The sequence below is a fragment of the Mustela putorius genome, unplaced genomic scaffold (genome assembly GCF_011764305.1).
Source record: "Mustela putorius furo isolate JIRA1106 unplaced genomic scaffold, ASM1176430v1.1 tig00000129_pilon_pilon_pilon, whole genome shotgun sequence".
Lineage (NCBI taxonomy): Eukaryota > Metazoa > Chordata > Mammalia > Carnivora > Mustelidae > Mustela > Mustela putorius.
The window spans coordinates 9,434,385-9,457,626 of NW_025421290.1; the positions used below are offsets into that span (position 1 = coordinate 9,434,385).

General features: G+C 38.9%; 2 protein-coding genes across 3 annotated transcripts in view; one reads left to right on the forward strand and one right to left on the reverse strand.

Annotated features, from left to right (window-relative positions):
* GCH1 (GTP cyclohydrolase 1) overlaps positions 1–23,242 on the reverse strand; it is a 46,089-nt gene that overhangs the window by 13,461 nt on the left and 9,386 nt on the right. For both annotated transcript variants that reach the window (XM_045069653.1, XM_045069644.1), the window contains exons 2-3: positions 6,069–6,178; positions 1,215–1,270 (exon numbers count right to left, since the gene is read on the reverse strand). In XM_045069653.1, the coding sequence (XP_044925588.1) occupies positions 1,215–1,270; positions 6,069–6,178 (166 nt within the window). The remainder of the gene's footprint in view (positions 1–1,214; positions 1,271–6,068; positions 6,179–23,242) is intronic.
* Positions 9,416–10,735, forward strand: LOC101670161 (hsc70-interacting protein-like). Its single transcript, XM_045069658.1, has 3 exons — positions 9,416–9,769; position 9,841; positions 9,982–10,735. The coding sequence occupies exons 1-3, from the start codon at positions 9,416–9,418 to the stop codon at positions 10,719–10,721; spliced, it is 1,095 nt and encodes a 364-aa protein (XP_044925593.1). The 3' UTR covers positions 10,722–10,735.

Consider the following 23,242-nt stretch of genomic DNA (forward strand, 5'->3'; position numbering starts at 1 on the left):
ACACCTCGCTTGGTTTATTTTAAGGAGCAAGGGGCACTTGACTATATTTTCATCACCTGTTCCCTCATTTTGTTCTTTTTTCTTTAACATTTTATTTTTCTTTAAGATTTTATTTATTTATTTGAGAGAGAAAGTGAGTGAGAGTGCACGTGAGAGACAGAGCTCAAGCAGAGGGAGAGAGAGGGAGAAGTAGGCTCCCCGCTGAGCAGGGAGCCTGAGGTGGGGCTTGATCTTAGGACACCGGGATCAGGACCTGAGCTGAAGGCAGACGCTTAACCAAATGAGCCACCCAGGGACCTCTCCCTCATTTTGTTCTTAATTCTCTCCACACATACACATACACCTCCCATCATTTGCCCATACCTAGGACTCACTAACTCCATACAAAAAAATTACAAAAAAGAACATTTAGGGGCAATAAAGAATTGGTGACTGAACCTAGCAGAGATATATGAACACTGATCCTCAAGTTGATCTCCACTTAAATACAGATGATTATATTTATCCATTACTTCTCCCTCCTAAGGCTGAAATAAAAATAGGAGCAAAGGAAGTTTTTAAAAGGCATGAACCCACAGAATAAAGAATGGAAAAGGAGACTGTAGTAGAAAAGAAAGAAATAGGAGAGTAAGTACTGTTTGGGAATATTGCTGAGAAAGCCAAGAAAGGCACAGTACAATCGTGGTCTGCAGAGGTAAAGAAACCAGAAGTGAATGAATGGCCCTGTAGGACCCCCCAAGAGATACCTGGAGAAACCCAGATGCAGTGGAAGACAGGGTTGAGACCCCAGTAGTAGTCTGATTAAAAGTCTGAAAACAGGGTAGTGCAATTAGATCCCTGCACAGATTTCTTTTTCCTACCCGCTAGCTAAACCACCCTTAAATATGGGGGCTGGACTGAACGTACCCTTGGATCCTTTCCAGTCAAGAAAGGTCCTGCAGAGAAAGGTATGAGGTAAAACTTTTTAAGGAAAACACCAATGTGTTGGTGGAAGAGGAGTGGGAGGTGGGGGAGGAAGGCAGGGAGGGCTGAAAAGAAAAGGGGTTTGTGTTTCAGGTCCTCCAAATAGGTTTGTCTCTGCAACCGTAAATTTTAAGTAGCAATGGGACTTCCAGGTTAGAGCCACACCAGTCAAGAAAGCCTTATGAGATTCTTGCCATATAGGGACAGGTCCTACAAATCTGTTTTCCTATTCACCACACAGTCATACTTACCTCGCAAGTTTGCTGAGGCCAAGGACTTGCTTGTTGGGAAGATAACCAATGTGGACCTTCAAAGAAGAGACAGAAATCACGAGAAATCATGAGTGAAAATCCAGTGCTTCTTTGTAACAAAATAAGGAAATAAGGAAACATAATACAGTATATGCACTATGTAATTCAACACAATGAAAATGTATCCTTAAGATACCTATATTAAGACTTAGAAAATGAAGAACTTACAAAAGCATTTAGAAAATTACACATATGCAGTAAAAGAAAAAATATACATGAATGTTAATGAAATGGCAAATTTAAAATACAGTCATGGTATTTCCTGGTGAAGTTAAACTCTTCATATAGTTCTTCAAGTCCTTCTTCCATTGAGGGGACACTCTCTAGTATCCTGTAGCAACATTAAAATATAGCCAGGAAAGCATCCTTTATTTTTTTTTTAAAGATTTTATTTATTTTGAGAGAGAGAGAGTATGAGCGGGGGGAGGGGCAGAGGAAGAGGGAGAGAGAGAATCTCCAGCAGACTCAGTGGTGAGCGTGGAGCCAGACACAGGGCTTGATTCCACAACCCTGAGATCATGACCTGAGCCAAAACCAAGAGTTGATGTCTGAGCCAAAATCAAGAGTTGGTGTCTCATTGACTGAGCCACTCCGGAACCCCAGGAAATCTTCCTTTAAATGGCTGAAACTGTAACTATAAATACTGCCATTCCACCTTAAAAACCCCACCCTGTTGCACAGAAAGAGGGTTTCCATACTCTCTGTCATGATGGGTGGCCTCATTTCCAAGCTGCTGGAGAACACTATCTTCCTGATGGGAGATAAAGGACACAGATACAAATGTGACTCATCAAGACCTGGACCTTAAGGCCTAAGCTCTTACAGGACATACATAATGCCAAGCCAATTCTGTAATCTTAAATGTCACTAACTAATATCTCCTATGTCCATGTTACCTCTCTTCGAGCCATGTATCAATTATAAGATATCATTAGTTCTAAAAAGCCTAGTAAAGTAAATGGTAATTTGCAGGCTATCAATTAGCCTAATATAAAATCACAGATTCATTTGCATCATGGTTTGCCAGCATTTGTTCAGCTAATATTTATTATATATGTGAATAATCGATCTAGTAGTTATTAGTAACTTTTCATCTATTAGCACTTTGCTTTGAGAGTTTGAGAATAGTAATTCATCACCTTCCTGGTCAGCAGAAGGGGAAAATGAAGTAGCACCTGAACACCGGGTATTTCAAAGAAAAAAAGAGTTAAAACTTTCCAACAGAACTTAGAGCTTTTGTACCAACTTGAAATTTGTATACTTATATGCAAAGCCATCCTTTATTGCTTGTACTATTTTTTATCTTTCTGAAGATCCTAAGTCACTTAAATGTCAATTATAGAAAATCCTCATTGAATAATATATTTTTCAAAAAGTTAACAAGAAAACAAACAGAGATAATCATAGCAGAAGGTAACAGGATATAGTGGTGAGAGACTGAGTACAGACCAAGTCCTAGGTCTAGCCCCAACCAAATCACTAACTCCCTCTGTCCTCTTGGACAAGTCATAGGTTTTCTGGGCCTAAATTCCCCATTTACAATAAAAGGTAATAAGATAAGCTCAAAGGTGCCCTCCTTGAAAAAACGAAGCCCTGATGTCACGTGGCTGGCATGATTAATTGTGGGATTGCCAATCAGTGCATACCTCTTGATGAGATGAAATACAGAGCCTTCAGCAACCCCATGAACTACTCTTATCAAAAATGTTTAGCCTTAATCTTAGGAAGTTTTGGATCTAGTCTAGTTTATAGGAAATCCAGAGGCTGAATGGAACAAATCTAGAAGGCGGGACACTCTACAGGACAACCAGCACCGTCTCTTCAGTAAGAGAATGTGGATATGGGAGGGGGGAACTATTTTAGAATAAGAGACTTAAGAAGCGTAACAACCCAAAGCAATACAAATGTGTGACTCTTATATGGATTCTGGTTTATTTATTTATTTTTTAAAAAACATTTTATTTTTAAGTAATTTCTACACTCAACATGGGGCTCAAACTTACAACCCTGAGATCAAGAGTCACGTGCTCTAACGAGCTGAGCCAGCCAGGTGCCCTTGGATTCTGGTTTAAACAAACCAACAGTAAGACAGTTGAGACAACTGTAGAAAGGTAAATATAAGGGTTAGTTACTAGATGCTATTTAGGAATTACTTTTTTTTTTTTAAGATTTTATTTATTTATTTGACAGACAGAGATCACAAGTAGGCAGAGAGGCAGGCAGAGAAAGGAGGAAGCAGGCTCCCTGCTGAGCAGAGAGCCCTATGCGGGACTCGATCCCAGGACCCTGAGATCATGACCCGAGCCGAAGACAGAGGTTTAATCCACTGAGCTACCCAGGTGCCCCAGGAATTACTTTTATTTATGGTAGTGCTACTGTGGATAAGAAAATATTTTAGAAATGTGTATTAATAATTTAAAAAAAATGTGGGGGCACCTGGGTGGCTCAGTGGGTTAAAGCCTCTGCCTTAGGCTCAGGTTATGATCCCAGGGTCCTGGGACTGAGCCCCACATCGGGCTCTCTGCTCAGCACGGAGCCTGCTTCCCTTCCTCTCTCTCTGCCTGCCTCTCTGCCTACTTGTGATCTCTGTCAAATAAATAAAAAAATCTTTAAAAAAAAAGAAATGTGTATTAATAATTAGTGATGAGGAGTCATGCTGTCTACAACATACTTTATATTCTCTTATATGTTGAAAATTTTACTGCTAACTTTTCAGGCTGATAGATCAGAGTTACATTTCCTTAAAAATCCTTATCTTTTACAGACACATACTAGAAGAAGATATGGGAAAAAATAATATCATATCTAGGATTTTCTCCAAAATAGTCCAGTGGGAACTTATGTATAACAAGATTGGCACTTTATCGATAACTATTGAAGTTGGTTTTAGGAAACATGGAACTTTATCATACTAGTCTTTCCATTCTTACATATGTTTGAACTTTTCTGTTATAAGAGGTTTAAAAAAGAGAGATACCACTATATCTGTATGAAAATATTAAACTTAAAAAGACTGAAAGTGCCAAGTGTTGGCAAGGATGTCAAATGACTGAGACTCACCTTAGAGTATGAAGTCTAAAGTGGTACAACTACTTTGGAAAACTCAAGTCAGTAATTATTAAATTGGATATGCATATATCCATGACCCTGTCAGTCTACTCCTAGGTATATTCCTAACAGAAATGCATGCACATATGCACTCAAAGAATGCTGATATCAGTATTGTTTGTAATAAGAGAGGGAGAGACGGGGGGGGGGACAATGTAAATACCTATCAAGAACAGAATAAATTGTGATATGTTTGTACAATGAAATAATATATAGCAATGAAAATAACCTACAATGACAGGTAATAATATCAGTGACTTTTACAATGTGGAACAACAACAACCAAAAAAAAGCCAGACACAAAAGATGTCATGCTATAGATTCTTACCACTTATGAGTTGAAAAACAAGCAAAAACACTATAGTGTTTGAAATTGATATACTGGTTACCCATGGGGACAAGGGATGGGTTAGGGATTAAAAAGGGCACAAAATGTGGGCGCCTGGGTGGCTCAGTGGGTTAAGCCGCTGCCTTCGGCTCAGGTCATGATCTCAGGGTCCTGGGATCGAGTTCCGCATCGGGCTCTCTGCTCAGCAGGGAGCCTGCTTCCCTCTCTCTCTCTCTGCCTGCCTCTTCATCTACTTGTGATTTCTCTCTGTCAAATAAATAAATAAAATCTTAAAAAAAAAAAAAAAGGCACAAAATGACCTTGCAGGATAGTAATAATATTCTAGTTCTCCACCTACAAAGCAGTAAGGAATACCTTTATTAATTTGTGGATTTTTCTGTTTCCCTTTATTAAAGTGAGAAAATAAAATACTTTTAACAAAAAAAGTGACACAAATGTTAACATATTAAATTTAGGTGATGGGTATATATATACTCATAACACTTTTTCTTGTAAGTCTTCTGTTTAAACACTATTAATAAAAAGTCAAAATAAAATAAAATTATAATGGGGGCTAAGGACAGCACTACTCTTGGTCTTAAATCCACATGTTTTCAAAGAGATGTTTAAGTAAAACAAGCTAGATAACATTATCTAGTTTACATTAGACTCATTTTTCCTAATACAGACAAGGTTGAAAACAAATCAAATCCACTAATACTACGACCTCTACCACAAGAAATTCTGCAATCATTGCTGCTCATGCCCTATTACACAAAAGTAAACCTTGGATCAAACGCTGTTTCGTCAAAATAAAGAGCAAAGGTTTTCAGAGCCTGTAGCAACTACCTAGAAAAAAAAATGAAACTTGAATCTCATTATTTTAACCTATTAACTCGGTATTTACTATGAAATGTTTGCCCTGCGGACTTTCTGCTACTTTGTTTTTGTTTTATTAGTTTTTTTTTTCCCTCCAAGATTTTATTTATTTATTTGACTGAGCACAAGCAGGCAGAGGGAGAGGAAGAAACAGGCTCCCAGATATGGGGCTTGATCCCAGGATGCCGGGGGTCATGACCTGAGCCAAAGGCAGGTGCTTAACCAAAGGAGCCATACAGGTGCCCCTTGTTTAGTTAGCTTCAAACTATTAGATTAGACAAGTTGATAAAGGGTAAATATTTTTGTGTAACTCTACATATCTGAGATATTAGGAATTAGCAGGTAATGATTTTAAATATAATAATCTTAATTTTAAAACTTTTTTAAAAAATTAAAATTTTTTAATTTTTTAAAATTTTTAAAAATTAAAATTTTAAAATGTGCTTTTTAAAATTACTAGGAAACAGAGACAACCTTACCTTTCCAACAAATGGAACTAGATGATGCTCGCACATAGAAAACATATCTATGTCCTTCACAATCACCATCTCATCATGATCTTCATCAAATATAGCATCATTTAGGACATCTGAAATCAAGAGTTCTGCGTTAGTAACATTTCTGATTTTATAAAAAGATATGAAGTAGAAAAAGTAACAATCTCCATGGATAAACAGAGACAGTCAATAAGGACACAACATTAATCCTAACTGAAATATTAAGGGCATACAAATTAAAATTAGTTCTTTTTCTCCGACCAAATTAGCAAAGTCTTTTTTTTTTAATGATGAGAAAAATCCTTAAGATATAGTATTACATAACAAATGCAGGATTACAAACTAATGTGTTTGCTGCATGACAGAAGGAGAAAGGGAGAAATTATGCAAAACAAAAGAGTGGCTATTTCTGGTGATGGAAATGAGTTGCTTTCACTTTCTTCCTTACATTTTCTTGTACCTAACACTTTCTCTATAATAGATGTGTAGAAAACCATATCTGACTTCTGAGGCCAGAGGTCCTGAGCCATCTGACTCTAAGCCAGATCTAGATACCCCAAAACTTGATATGTTATCTATCCCCTAAATAATCATCTACTCTTACAGAATTTTATAGTTACTGTATGCAAGCATCAGACTTAAGCAGTTGCCTTCTTCCCTAAGGAAATAAATGCTACAATTTTTATGTATATGCCTGTTCAGACTGGCTTTTGACCTCCGGACTCTGGTACATATGGCCAGGCATATGACAGACATTTAGAAACAAAAAAGCTTTATTTTTAAAAAGCGCACTGGCATCTGGACATCTTGGCAGCCTACACACATTCAAGACTCCAAGCTGTGTGATTTCAAGGATTTGGGGATACCCATCTACACAGTACAGCGAGACGGAGCAGGGAGGCAACGCACAGCAGTGTGCAGTGACCTACCGTTACTTCCCCTCAGAAAGGCAGGCTGCGGAGTGAGTCACAGGGAAGAAGTGCAAATGTCCACCCACACAGCCTGACCTTCAGCAGCTCCGCTGCTACTAGAATAGAGGCTCACAGATACTGAGTCATCGTTTAACTACCGTTATCATCCCCTGAGTCAGGCTATCCAAGATACATGTGATTGTGTAGTGGAAAAGCCATTAGTGCGGTCAACGAAAATGAACATGCAGGGCTTAGATAGCCACAGACAAACACCGTACTCCTGGTAGGAGAGGCTGATAAAATCCAGGGAAGAAAAGTTCATTCTTTTTTTTTTTTTTTAAGATTTTATTTATTTATTTATTTGTCAGAGAGAGAGAGAGAGAACTCAAGCAGGCAGAGTGGCAGGCAGAGGCAGAGAGAGAAGCAGGCTCCCCACTGAGCAAGGAGCCCGATGCAGGACTCAATCCCAGGAGACTGGGATCATGCCCTGAGCCGAAGGCAGTGGCTTAACCAACTGAGTCACCCAGGCGTCCCGAAAAATTCATTCTTAAAGTCAATACCTCTCCACAATCAGCTTTCTATACTGCATACTCTGCCCTAAACTTCAGTCATAATTCTGAAAGAAGCCCCCAAGTGCTCCCCGAAGTATCCTGGATTTCTCTAAGATTTTAAAGTAAGATTACTGTTATGCATAGCTTATTAAAATCTTTAGTCACCTAAGAAAAGGTCCTGAAAGGAAAACAAAGTTCTTTTCTTAAAGAACAAAAGGGAATTATCAAAAAGCAGCATTCATTTCTCTTGCAGAGAATGAGGGCATGGCATCCCCATTTCTAAGCTCTGACAACAACCATATGGCCCTTGATAAAATCTGGTCCTCGAGTAAGGCTAAGGTAACATCTGGGACCATCACTAACCAGCTGTTGGACCCTCAGCAAAGTACTCTGTGCCTCAATCTTCTAAGCTGTAAAATGGACATGAAAATAGTGCCTACATTTTTCAGGGGTATCCCAAGGATTAACTGAGATAATCCATATGTGTTTAGAAGTGTGGAGTGAAAGGTAGCTGTTGTTACTACTATTATTATAAGGTTGAGAGAGTCACCAAACTATGTGTCCCGTGCACACGAACACACATGAGAATTTAAAAAGTAATACTTTTCTTCTAAGAGACAGACCACAGAAAAGGAAAGCTACTAACTGCAGTGAGGAAACATGGCAAACACCACTTTATCCAAGTGATCCAAGTTATCTTTACTAGTAATAAGACATATTGATACCATGTAGCTCCTGGTATAACCCAATGAGAAATGCACATCACCTCTATGGTGTCCTTCCCCAAAGTGTGTAACGGTGGTCCAATCACTGGACAAATTGAGGGACATTCTGCAAAATACTTCAACAGGTACTCTTTTTTTTTTTTAAGATTTTATTTATTTATTTGACAGACAGAGATCACAAGCAGGCAGAGAGGTAGGTAGAGAGAGAGAGGGAAGCAGGCTCCCCACTGAGCAGATAACCTGATGTGGGGCTCCATCCCAGGACCCTGGGATCATGACCTAAGCTGAAAACAGAGGCTTTAACCCACTGAGCCACCCAGGCACCCCAACAGGTACTTTTAAAAAGACATGGAAAGATTGAAAAAGTGTCATAGATTAGAGGAGACTAAAGAAACATGAAAACTAAATGCAATGGAAAAACTAAGATCCACAGAAAGCCTGTAGCTTAGTTAATAGTATTGCACCAATTTTAATTTCTTAAGGGATGATAACTGTACCCTGAGCCACATGAGATGTTAACATGGGAGGAAGCTGGGGCAAGGGCATATGGATGCTTTCTGTACTATCTTTGTAAGCATTCTAGACATCTAATATTATTTCAAAATAGTATTTCAAAATAAAAAAGTAAAAAAAAAAAAGCAACAGAACAATGTCCACCAAGTGGAATATAAAAACAATAGAGCAATACCCAGCAATAAAGTGGAACAGCTACTAACACCTGTACTAATATGGCTGAATCTCCAAAGAATTATACAACGTGGAAGAAGTCATACACATACATACAAAAAACTATGTATGAAATTCTAGAAAAAAGAAGTATAAAGAGAGAGAGCAGACAGATGGCTTACCAGGGACCAGAGGGGTGAGAGATGGGAATGACTGCTAAAGGGTGGAATGAAACTTTTTTGGGCTCTGGAAAGAGTCTATACCTTCAGGTGGTTGTGCAACCGCATGCATTCGTCAAAATTCATATTGTACACACCTAGTCGGTGAATTTTACTGAATTTAAGGTAGCCCTTAATGGAGTGAGCTTTTTAAGATAATCTTAAAAGACTTCCACACAATCACGCTGAGCTAGTACCCGCGCCTGGAATCGGGTCGCAACCTCAGCTGCGCCTGCCACCAGCCACTGTCTCTGGACCATGGATCCCCACAAAGTGAGCGAACTTTGGGCTTTCATGAAAATATGTAAGCAGGATCCAAGCGTTCTGCACACCGAGGAAATGCATTTCCTGCGGGAGTGGGTGGACAGCATGGGGGGTAAAATACCACCTGCCACTCATAAAACTAAATCAGAAGATGGTATCAAGGAAGAAAAACCAGATAGTAAGAAGGCAGAGGAAAATATAAAGACAGATGAACTATCAAGTGAGGAGAGTGATCTAGAAATTGACCATGAAGGTGTGATTGAACCAGATACCGATGCCCCTCAAGAAATGGGAGATGAAAATGCAGAGATAACCAAGGAAATGACGGATCAGGCAAATGATAAAAAAGTGGCTGCCAGGGGCACCTGTGTGGCTCAGTGGGTTAGAGCCTCTGCCTTCGGCCCAGGTCATGATCCCAGGGTTCTGGGATCGAGCCCCATGTCGGGCTCTCTGCTCAGCGGGGAGTCTGCTTCCTTTCCTCTCTCTCTGCCTGCCTCTCTGCCTACTTGTGATCTCTCTCTCTGTCAAATAAATAAATAAAATCTTTAAAAAAAAAAAAGTGGCTGCCACTGATGCCCTAAATAAGGGTGAACTACAGAAAGCCATTGACTTGTTCACAGATGCCATCAAACTAAATCCTCGCTTGGCCATTCTGTATGCCAAGAGAGCCAGTGTCTTCATCAAATTACAGAAGCCAAATGCTGCCATTCAAGACTGTGACAGAGCTACTGAAATAAATCCTGATTCAGCTCAGCCTTATAAGTGGCGCAGGAAAGCACATTGGGAAGAAGCAGCACGTGATCTTGCCCTTGCTTGTAAACTGGATTATGATGGAGATGCTAGTGCAATGCTGAAAGAAGTTCAACCGAGGGCCCAGAAAATTGCTGAACATCGGAGAAAATATGAGCGAAAACGTGAAGAGCAAGAGATCAAAGAAAGAATAGAAAGGGTTAAGAAGGCTCAGGAAGAACATGAGAGAGCCCAGAGGGAAGAAGAAGCCAGACAACAATCAGGAGCTCAGGATGGCTCTTTCCCAGGTGGCTTTCCAGAGGGAATGCCTGGTAATTTTCCTGGAGGAATGTCTGGAATGGCAGGGGGGATGCCTGGGATGGCAGGAATGCCTGGGCTCAATGAAATTCTTCATGATCCGGAAGTTCTTGTAGCTATGCAGGATCCAGAAGTTATGGTGGCCTTCCAGGATGTGGCCCAGAACCCAGAGAATATGTCAAAATATCAGAGCAACCCAAAGGTTTTGAATCTCATCAGTAAATTGTCAGCCAAATTTGGAGGTCAAGCATAATGCCCGTCTGACAAATAAAGCCCTAGCTAAAGGAAAAGCAACTTGGATCACCTAATGGATGTCGCAATAATACAAACCAGTGTACCTCCGACCTTCTCATGAAGAAAGCTGGGGTGCTGTGAAGAGAATCCCCAGCCCTCTGCTCCCCCATACCACTGAAACATTCTACAATGGTTTGCCATTAGGGTATTCATTCAGATAATGTTTTCCTACTAGGAACTACAAACTTTAAACACTTTTTAAACCTTAAAAATATTTAAAAACATATTAAAAGGGTGTGTTAGTCCCTAGATTTTTCTTTACTAATCATTTCAGTTTTCTTCCTTTGGATTAATTGGGCAAGGAAGATATTTCAGTGTGGAAGATTCATTGCTCAGTTATAATGAGTGAAATAAAGGTTTATTAGTGGGAGTTAAAAAAAAAAGACTGTAAAATAACCTACAACCTTTTGTGTAAAGAAAGTGGAAACGGGGAGATATGAACATATATACATTTACATGCTTATCTTTAAAAGAAACACTGGAAGAATAAATCAAAAAGCTAATAAAAATGATGACCTCAAAAGACAAAGAAAACAGGAGAGAAGAGATATGGATAGAAGGAAGACATCTTGAAACATAATTTGTGGGGCACTTGGGTGGCTCAGTGGGTTAAGCCGCTGCCTTCGGCTCAGGTCATGATCTCAGGGTCCTGGGATCGAGTCCCGCATTGGGCTCTCTGCTCAGCAGGGAGCCTGCTTCCCTCTCTCTCTGCCTGCCTCTCCATCTACTTGTGACTTCTCTCTGTCAAATAAATACATTAAATCTTAATAAATAAATAAATAAATGAACATAATTTGTCACTCGGTTGACTTTGAAATCATGTAAATGTTTTACATACTGAAAATTAAATCAAAAGGAGGAAAAAAAAAAAACTAGTGACCCTCATATGTCTTGATGCTTTGTGGTAATGGAGCAATATAATGTTGCCTATATACCATTTCATAAAAGTGGACTCAGACTATAAACTTGACCTAGCCAAATCATTTTTCTTCAATAATGAAGTTTCCTTGCTATATTTATTTATGTTTTGCTCCAACGTATCTGAAAGCTACCATCTGTGGCTAATAAGAACAAAACACTATCACAGATTGCTTTAATTTCCTGCCTGTTATCAGCAGCAAGAGGTAACCCTGGAAACAAGGATTTATGGCATTCTGTTTCCTACTGTTGGTCATAACCAATAAAGGAAACTGAAGGGGCCTCCAAAAGTTAAAGGTTTGTCTATTACAATGCCCCACAAAGAAAAACGTAAAAGTACACCTTGCTCATGTCATTAATGATGAAGCAATGTCAACAAATAGCCCTGCTGGCCAGCCATCCTTATGTCTTAAGTCCTTTCCTTAAAGTACAGTAAGTCAGGTCCATAACAGGAGCCCAAGTTCCTATTTAAGCACCCTCTGAAGCACGGTGCTGTTCACACTCCCCTAGTGGGCTTGTTAAAACACAAATCACTGGAGCCCAGTCACAAAGTTTCTGATTTCGTAGGTTTGGGTGCGACTGAGAATTGGCATTTCTAACAAGTTCCCAGAAGATAACGCCCCTGCTCTGGGAACCATATTCTGAGAACCCCTGTATTAAAGTTCTAGTCCATGTTTTGCGTTGCTATCAACATCTTCACAACTTCAACATGCTCCTACTCAAACACAGTCATATAAAAAACATGGGCCTACTTCTGCAAGGGTAAAGGAGGCAGAATCTCTTCCCCGAGAGATTCTCCCCCCCACCCCCCAAAAAAAAGCTGGCTCATGGAATTTCTTTTGAATGAATGGTAATAGGAATTAACATAATCTAGGATGTTTGGTGATCAGCACTAAAAATTAGAGATCTCTGGGGGTGTCTGGGTGACTCAGTGGGTTAAAGCCTCTGCTTTCAGCTCAGGTCATGATCCCAGGGTCCTGGGATCGAGCCCCACATTGGGCTCTCTGTTCAGCAGGGAGCCTGCTTCCTCCTCTCTCGGCCTACCTCCCTGCCTATTTGTGGTCTCTATTTGTCAAATAAATAAATAAAATCTTTTTTTTAAAAAGTTAAAGAGCTCTGAAGAAGCCAGAATTTCACATCCCATGCACTTTCCTAGAGAACAGTGTTAGCAGACAATGGAAGAAAGCCTGGAACACTGAATGTGCATCCATCCTAAAGGATAGCAAAGGGAATGGGTCTGCCTACCAATTTTAGAACTAAGAGAGCAGAACACAGAGAGTGAAAGCTAAAAAGGCATAAAAAAACCCTCTTTGCTCCTGGCTGGAATTAAATCAACTCATGGGGCTAACAAAGACAAGCCTACCCTGACTTGGGGGAGAAAGGTCTGAATCACTGGCCCAAACCCTCCAGCATCAGAGCTGCCTCTACCACCATACACCCCTTACTTCATCACACCTCCTGGTACCACTGTCATGCGTGTAATTTCTCCCAACCTTGGAGGCAGGCATTGTAGCTTAAGGCTTTAAAGCTTCCACACAGTGCCCTATATGCCATGCACAGAATCATATTTAAACACAGAACTTCCACTTTATCTAATTAATATGTCAGTCTTTACCCTGCCAGTTTACTTCTTTAGATAGATTTCAAAGAAAGGACTCCAGAGAAACTCGCATGGCCAAGAGCATAGAGGAATTATCATTTCAACATAATTGGTAAGAGCAAAATTAGGAATTTAAATGTGCATCAGAAGAACAATTACACAATTTGGGTAGAATCATATAACAAAATATGACCCAACAGTGAAAGTAAGTGTATCAAACCTGAATTATTTCCTGAAACAATGTTCAATGAAAAAAGCAAGTATTAAAAGCAATAGCAGAGGGGCACCTGGGTGGCTCAGTGCGTTAAGCCGCTGCCTTCGGCTCAGGTCATGATCTCAGGGTCCTGGGATCGAGTCCCGCATTGGGCTCTCTGCTCAGCAGGGAGCCTGCTTCCCTCTCTCTCTCTCTGCCTGCCTCTCGGTCTACTTGTAATTTCTCTGTCAAATAAATAAATAAAATCTTTAAAAAATAAGAAAATAAAAGCAATAGCAGATATATACAGTATGACCCCTTTAAATGAACTAGAAGCAAAATTACATGTTCTTTATGGACATACATATGAAATAAAAGTATAATAGACATGAGAGTAGAGGTCAAATTGAGGAGAGTGGGTAACTCTGTAGAGGAAGGGTAACAGCATTAGAAAGAGGTATCTATCTATGAAACTCCATTTGTATTTTCAGAAGCAATTACAGCAAAATATTAAGAGTTGTTCAAACTAGATGCATGTTGGTTAAATAAATTCTTTGTACTTTTCCTTGTATATTTCAGACCTTTCATTAATTAAAAAAAATTTTATTGAGTTTTTCATGCATGTGCTAGTGTTTTGGTGTTTTTCCTGAAAAAAACAACAAAAACACACCCAAGATACTGAGGTTACCCTTGCATAGAAGATAATTGGCTAGAGGTCAATTACACAGGAAAGACAGAGCCTGCTTCATGCAATGTTGCAAACTCCTTCAGAAACCTCCCTAGATCACACTCTGCAATTAAAACAAAGGCTTCTGTCTGCCCTCATTGTGGTGATAAAACATTTTGTATTCTCCCCCCTGTTTGAAAAATTTGTCCTACAAGAAAGTGTAAGTCACTATCTCTGCTTTCATGTCCATCATGATGGTACACCGCTTATTAGCCCTTCCAACACTCACAACTTCTTGCGGTTAACAAGACAAAGCTAACATTTGTAAAACTTGGCCAAAATAAGCACGAATTCAAACATTCCACAGACTGATAGAACAGTGGAAACTAAGATGACTTTAGACAACCATTCACACCATCTGCTGGAGTAGACAGAGCTGTGGCACAGCTATGATAAGCTCCATGAACTTATTTCACAAACTGCAAGTTTGTCAGCAGGACAGATCTAATGCATTGCAGAGAAAAGTAAAAACTGGTTATTTTGGAAATTTTCATTCCTGTCATCCCTGGCAAAGATAAATTCCCATGTTGCTTGTAAGCAATTAAAATACAGCTAAGGGGCGCCTGGCTGGCTCAGTCAGCACAGCATGTGACTCCTGATCTCAGAATTGTTAAGTTCAAGCCCCACACTGGGTGTAGAGATTACTTAAAAATAAAATCTTAAAAAAAAATAAAATTATAAAATAAAATATAGGGAAGACAACACAGATGGATCTTGATGGAATTATGCTAAGTGAAATAAGTCAGAGAAAAACAAATATTGTATGATCTCACTAATATGTGGAATCTAAAAAAAGCTGAACTCTTACAGAGTAGAATGGTGATTACAAGAGGCTGGCAGGGTGGGAGGAATGGGGAGATGTTGGCCAAAAAATACACACTTCTAGTTAAAGATGAATACATTGCTGGTTTTTTTTTAATGCACACCTCTTTGAATATGGTTAACAATACTATATTACATATTGAAAGTTGCTAAGAAAGTAGATTTAAATGCTTTCATCATAAAAAAGAAACAGTAATTAGGTGATGGAGGTATCAGCTAACCTACAGTGGTAATTACATTGCAATATCAAGTATATTTTATGTAAGTGTATCAAATCAACTTGTTGTACACCTTAAACTCACACAATGTTGCATGTCAATTATATCTCAATAAAACTGTTTAAAAAAATGTAGCCAAGGATACTGAAATAAATGTATTGGCTGACCTCAAAATATTACTAATATGTATGTTTTATTCAGCAAATAAAATACTAGAGAACTATTCCCATCCTCTTAGCTGGGCTTGTCATGAACACAGTGTTTCGCTGTTGAGGGACATATTTTCACATATGAAATTATCTTTATTAAACAAAAGTTTTCCCTCATTACAACAGTATGGTTTATTGTGCTTTATTTATAAGATACTGAGATGAGAAAATGGAAGTGCATATAATTTCTCTACCCAGAACCATTACTTAACTGGCTCTTTGAAAACCACACACATGGTGGTTCAAAAAGTAGAATGGCAAATGAGAAGAAATGAATTCTAAAAGTCCAAAGACCCATATTCTCATTTGAACTTTGTACAGACTGAGCTACAGGCTCCTCACAGGTAAGAGGACAGTTTTAGAGAAGGAATTTAACAGGAATCCCAGGTTTCTCACTTGCACAACTCTAGGGGTGTTAGAAATCAATGCCAAATTATAACACAATTATTTCCCCACTGACCAGTTACCTTTTGAGATGGGCAAAGGCAATAGCTAGAAGCTTTCTGTACTGAGGTAGGGAAAAGCACCTGTTTTAAACTTCAGATTTTTTTTTTCATGGATAAAACTGAAGGCTGCCAATTCCGCACATTATTAACTCTCAAAGTTATCCAAGCCTCCTAAGTATTCCCAATCTGGTCTCAGTTTACTACTCTGAAAATTTGTGGTAGACAAAAATGAGAACCTTAAAAGGCTATCCAAGGAAAGAAAGAAGAGTTTATTCAAGGAGTCATTTAAAAAAAAGAGGCACAGTTGCCAAATTTAGTTTTTTAATTGGATAATTTTATATATCTTTCACAATCCAGCTGTTAAACTGTAAATGGAATTTACAAAACAGATGGTGGTAACAAGGTCTGGTTCACAGCAATTCTAAAGAAAGAACACACCAATCTGATAAACTATCCATTTACTTCCGAAGCTTTTAATAGGCTCATCCCTTATCATCCTACATTCACTTATGCCATGAAATATCATACAAACGGATGTTATGGAACCATCTGTAATGTGTCTGACAAATAAATACCAGCATCAATTAAACTGAAACTAACATATCAATTGTTGAATCACTATATTGTACTCCTGAAACTAATGGAACACTGTTAATTATATTAGAATTTTTTAAAACAAGCCTCTCCAAATGGAGAGAAAGCCTAAAAGCTAGACTACAGAAGCAGTAGTAAAAAAAAAAAAAAAAAAAAAAAAGACAATTTTTACTGAAAGGAAAAATTACAGGCTAGGAAAAACATGTGACTATATTGAGCATAAAGATTTGATCCAGGCCTTAAGATGGATGGAAAGAAAGGAGGGTTTTCCAGAGGGTATAAGGAAGAGAGATACTGGGGCACCTCAGTGGCTCAGTCATTAAGTGTCTGCCTTCGGGACAAGTCATGATCCCAAGGTCCTGGGATGGAGCCCCGCATCAGGCTCCCTGCTCAGCAAGACGCCTGCTTCTCTCTCCCCCACTTCCCCTGCTTGTGTTCCCTCTCTTGCTGTCTCTCTGTCAAGTAAATGAATGAAATCTTAAAAAAAAAAAAAAAAAAAAAAAAGGAAGAGAGATACTATAGGAAATAAAATACAGAAAAACAGGAAACAACAAAAAGTAAGGTCTGCCTCAGTGTCTAGAATTGGACAGAAATCAAATAACCTTCTATTTTTAGAACATTTTTCAAATTAAAAATTACATTTTGCTCATGTCTTCTTTCAGGCCCTGCTTTACTCTGCATTTGTCAAAAATAATTATCATCCCCATTTTACAGATGAGCAAACTGACGCTCTATTATGTGCCTGCTAAAGAAGATCATACCAGTTAGTATAAGAGCTGGATTTTGACCCCATCTTCTGATTTCCACAGGACAGCCTGATCGCCAGCCACCAGAAATCTGAACCTGGCCTACAAGAACAATGAACTCAAGGGGGAAAGCCCAGAGGCAAGAAATCAGAAGTTGCTATAGTTCACAGTCAGCCACAAGGTAACAAGCCTAAAGCCAGTGACAGCAAAGGAAACGAAGGGAAGAAATCTGATGTTTTAAAATAGAAGTTGTATTAGTGATAAATACAAGGGGTGAAGGAGAGAAGCTATCCATCAGCTCAAGAGAGCAGAAGAAAGTACAGCCTGATACCCAGAGGCTGTCAGAGCCCAGAGCTGGTGCACACTGTTTGCAAAAGACTGTTTTACCAGCTATTTATTTGGTTTGTATGAGAGAAAATTCAGTAATTTAATGCTACTTTGACCTTTACTTTTTGAAATGAAACTAGAACAGTTTCAGGGGAAAGGAGAATCCCATTAAATCTTCAAACTAATAAAAAGGCTTAAAAAAAAGAAAAAGGAACATCTCTATAGAAATTTATCCTAGGAAACCGGTAAAGAGTCACTTTTCAAACTAACTACAGACTTTAAATCTTCAAGATCCAAATATATTATGTCTCCTGCTGTGATATGGTATGAAGAAAGCAGCATTCTTGTTAAAAATGTTTTCCCTGAATTTAATCTAGTCTTTAGACCTAACTTCCAGTTCCAGGAATATGAGACGTAGAGAAACAAGTTAAATGAAAACAGGAAGAAAACAATCACAAATCTCAAAGGTGGAAGAGCTCATACGACAACTTACAATCTCTGATAAGTCAGTGTCACAGGGTAGAGGTAGGAAGAAATCTTCCTACCTAAAACCTAACAATAAAAAAAAAGAAAAGAAAAGAAAAAACTTTTGGGGCACCTGGGTGGCTCAGTGGGTTAAAGCCTCTGCCTTCGGCTCAGGTCATGATCCCGGGGTTCGGGGATCGAGCCCCGCATCGGGCTCTCTGCTCAGCAGGGAGCCTGCTTCCTTTCCTCTCTCTCTGCCTCTCTGCCTCCCTGTGATTTCTGTCTGTCAAAATAAATAAAATCTTTAAAAAAAAAAATAAATAAACTTTTAAAAAACTAACAATCAAATGCAAATGTATGGATATTGAGGGGGTCCTAGTTTAAACAAATCATGAGTCAAAGACATTTGGGACAATTGGGGGCATAGAATTAGGTGTTAACTCTACTATTAAGAATGTAGACTATTAGATGTAGATATATTAGAGGATATGAAAAAATTAATAGTTAATTTTAGTAAAGATAGTATAAGCCGTTAAGAAGAAAAACACTTTCTAGGGTGACATTTCACCTCTAAATAAATGTCTGACTTGTTCTCAGTAAAATAGACTATGTCAATAGGGCAAAACATTAATTTTGAATCTAGGTATTAAGTATGTTAGCTGTCCATATACAATTTTGTCCATTTTTGTGTGTGAAAACTTTATATTAAAAAATGAAAAGTAGGGAGGCACCTGGGTGGCTCAGTTGGTTAAGTAGCCGCCTTAGGTTCAGGTCACGATTCCAAGATCCGGGATGGAGCCCTGCAATGGACTTCCTGCTCAGCAGGGAGCCTGCTTCTCTCCTTCCCTCTGCTTGCCACTCTGCTTACTTGTGCTCTCTCTCTCTGTGTCAATAAATAAATAAAATCTTTTAAAAAATAAAAAGTGTAAAAGTAAAATAAAATGTCACAGGACACCTGGGTGGCTCAGCTGGTTAAGCATCTAACACTTGGTTTCAGTGCAGCTCATGGTCTCAGAGCAGTGAGATCCAGCCCCATTTTGGGCTCCATGTTCAACATGGAGTCTGTGTGAGATTCTCTCGCTCTCCCTCCCCCAGTGTCCCTCCCTCTGCTCCTACAGGTATGCGCTCTATCTCTGAAATAAATAAAATCTTTTTTAAATTTTTTTAAAGCAATAATAAAATGTCACAATCCTAACAGAGAACATTGGTTTTCTTACTATTACTGTGCTAATAGGCAATCCAACAATTCCACTTCTAATGGATAGGAAACCTTATTAACAGACTAAACCTCAAGCACTAGTATGACTAGCAATTGTTTATTGTTCCTGAGGGAAAAGTCCTTAAATAAAGACTTTGTCTCACCCATTGGGGCTATAGATTGGAAGACCACAGGCCCTAAAGAGCATATAGATGAAGAGCATTTTCAAAAATCTGCATCACAAGAAAAAAAGAGAGACGTGTTACCATAGAAACTATCTGTGTGGTTGAATGTTTCAAAGGAAAACAGCACCTTTAGTCATGAAAGAAGCCTGAGGTAGAACCTCATGTGTCAGCGGAAGAAAGTCTTCAGACTGAGCAATGAAACAATTCTGACAAACGTGCCTGTAGTACAGACACCTGGGTGTGACGATTCCACTCCTAGTCCAACTGCCCCCTCCTGTAGACCAGATCCAGAAAGCCTTGAAAGGAACTTGTTAGGGCTTAAATTAGTTAGTGGGCACGCTGTGACTAGTCCAGACTAGTTGTTCTTTCCATTAAACCAGGATGAACTTGTTGACACACTAAAATAGTTTAAGAAACACTAACTGGACCTCATTCTATCAGTGAACAAAGTCTAACAGGCTAACTATAAAGCTGAAACAACTATAAAGCTGAAACACCTCTCTTAGAAAGCACTTTACTTCTAAACAGCCCCACCCTCAAAAAGCTCAGTTTATAGCAGTAGTGGAGGAATAGGAAGAAATGGGTATTAAAATGAAAGGAAAAAACAGTGTGGGATAAGCATGACTTATCTTGCTTATGCAGAGCAAGGGCTCTAACGGCTGGAGGCTGTAAGCTAATCACTCTGCTGCTGAAAGGCAAATTGTCTCTGGTGGCAATCAGTGGCACTTCCGTGATTGCCTGTGCATTTAGGGGAAAACACTTACATTTTGAAGGGGTAGTCAGTTAGCTCCTTGGCAAAGACCTCACTCTCAGCTGAACTCCAGCACCTAACACCTTCATCTCTGCTCATGAACAGCTTACCATACAATAGGCATAATTGCATTTTAATCTTTTTTTAGTAGAGAATTTCCTTGTTTGGGACATTTGTCAATGGCCTCTGTTGAAATGGGTCCTGATTCCTACTTAGAAAAATAAATACTCATTGATGTACATAAAACATATCATACCTCATAGAGAAGAGCCATATGTTCTGGCAAAGCTCTTCACTTGAAACAGTATTTGGACCAACTGGACCTCAAAAAAATTCAATGCAGAATTCAGCAACAGCCAATTTCCTCACCTAAATCTGGTTTCTTGTTCACAGAACTCTAGAGAAGCAATAGCTGTTGATAAATGGGTAGTGAGTGGGTCTCCTCATGGTTAGCAACCAAAAAAAAAAAAAAAAAAAAAAAAAAAAAGACAGTGAAAACAATTTAGAAATTTAGAGGAAGAGAACAGATAATAAGGGCCAAATATTTTGGAAAAACGAGCCTCAGGTAGAATGTCTGCCTTGATCTCCAGCTCCAGTGTGGAATGAGGCAGAGTGATTTTTCAAGACAGACTGTGCCCTAAATTAAAGGCCCTCCTGAGAGGAGCAGTGATGGAACAGAAGGGGGAAAGAATGCAGTCGAGAGAATGGAACACAACAAAACTTCACAGCCATGGTGAGGAAAAACAAGAAAAAAATCAGGCAAGTATTTTCAGAAGGATGAGACCTGTTCAATTTTAGTAAAATTACAGTGGCACTAACATCTAGGAAGTAAGTTGGGAAGTTAAGAAGTCACTGGACTTCTGGTGTGAGGACAAAGAGTCACAGCAAGAGAAGATAAGACAGAGTCTAGAGATACTCAGGAAGTCCAAGAGTCAGGACTTGGAGCACAAGTAAGCAAGGAGGTTAACCAGAAGAATCACAGATAAAACCAACAACGAGATTGTCAAGACTAGACCAATTAAACCAAATAGGCCAACTAGCAACACGCATTCAGGTAAAGTTCATTAGAAGGGCTGACTGGCCAGAATGGATTTTTAAAAGAGAAAGGAGCCCACTGATGCCTTCCATCCTGACCTTTAAAAAGTGGACAATAAATTGCTTTAACAGTTTCATTTAATTTTAACTCTATGGTACCAACAACTATGAATATTAGTATATTTTTTTAAGTCTAGAACACTTAGATGGCAGCCTTCTCTAAACCAGCATGGACAATTTCTGTCTCAACAACAAAAGGGGTGTGTGGGTGGCTCAGTCAGTTTAGCTCCTGCCTTCAGCTCAGGTCGTGGTCTCATGTGGGCTCCCTGCTCATTGGGGAGTTTGCTTCTCCCTCTCCCTCTGCTCCTCCCCACCACCCTGTGCTCTCTCGCTCTTGCTTACTCTCTAATAGATAAATAAACATCTTTAAAAATAAATAAATAAACAACAGCAGGCAGCAACAACAACAACAAAAACACTTGGGGTACCTGGCTGGCTCAGTTGGGGGAACATACATCTCTTGATCTCAAGGCTGAGAGTTCAAGCCCTGAGCTGGGTTGTAGAGAGGACTTAAAAAACAAAAAATTCAAAAAATTTTTTTAAATCCTCAAAATGAATTTCCTTCTACATTCAGCTCAAAAGTTACCACCTCCACAGTAATCTGCGGTTTCAAGTCTCTCCACCAGAAGCATCTGCCTCCCTTCTGACCACACAAAACTCCATATGCTTCTCTCCTCAGGAACTTACTGTTTGGTCCCTGCTATAGACCCTGCTTTCTCTTTGCTAGGATTCAGGAAGAAAAACAGAATTCCTACATATTATGATCCTCACATACTAAGTAGGTCTTCATATGAAAACACAGGCACTTAAAAAATGAGGGGCCATGATGTCGATTAGAACATGAATGCTGCTGGGACACCTGGGTGGCTCAGTGGGTTAAGCCTCTGCCTTCGGCTTGGGTCATGGTCTCAGGGTCCTGGGATCGAGCCCCGCATCGGGCTCTCTGCTCAGCAGGAAGCCTGCTTCCCCCACCTCTCTCTCTGCCTGCCTCTCTGCCTACTTGTGATCTCACTCTCTGTCAAATAAATAAATAAAATATTAAAAAAAAAAAAAAAGAACGTGAATGCTGTAGTCACAACATTGAGCCCAGGCAGAGCAGGTATTTCCATTCCACCCTTTACAAAAGGGGAAAGATGACAATTAAACTTTAGAAACATGCCAGTCATTACATGCATAGTTAAAAGAGAAGGTCACATTCAAACTCAGTCTCTTTCTACATGCAATAAAGATCACAAAGAAGGGTGCCTGGGTGACTCAGTCCCTTAAGCATCTTCCCTCAGCTCAGGTCATGATCCTGGAGTCCCAGAATCAAGTCCTGCATCCAGTTTCCCATTCAGTGGGAAAATCTTTTTAAAAAAAAAAAAAATCACAATGAAGATCAAGCTCACAAATATATATATATAAAATATATAATATATATACATATACATATATAATATATACTATATATATACATACACGTGTATACATATACATGTATATATATAGTATATATATACACATATACGTGTATGTATATATATTATATATATATTTATGAGCTTGATCTTTATTGTGATTTTTTTGTATATATGTATATATACATGTATATATACACACACACTATTTTTCTATAATTTCAGGGTAAACGTTTTTCAGTTATCAGATTTTTCTGGTTAGCTAGCCCTTAGGAAAAGTTGTATTTATTTTACTCCTAGATTTGAAACAACTTTGCCAAAATATTTTCACCTATTTGAAAATACATGCACATACCTCAAAAAACAAAAACTGGAAATAGTGAGAAGTATTGCTTCTATACTTATGTGCTATCAGCCCAGTTCATATTCTGATTAACATGGAATACCAATATAAGCAAAATTTTATTGTCCCCCATATCCCATTTTTCCTACAAAATATAACTCCTCTGAGTTAGCCATTCTAAAAGCCTAGACATTGAGGTTATTTCCACATTCAAGGCTATAGTGGCTAACTTTGAGCATACGTATT

Bases quoted from the DNA above. Each gene is read 5' to 3' on its own strand.
- LOC101670161 (XM_045069658.1), top strand. From the start codon at position 9,416: ATGGATCCCCACAAAGTGAGCGAACTTTGGGCTTTCATGAAAATATGT.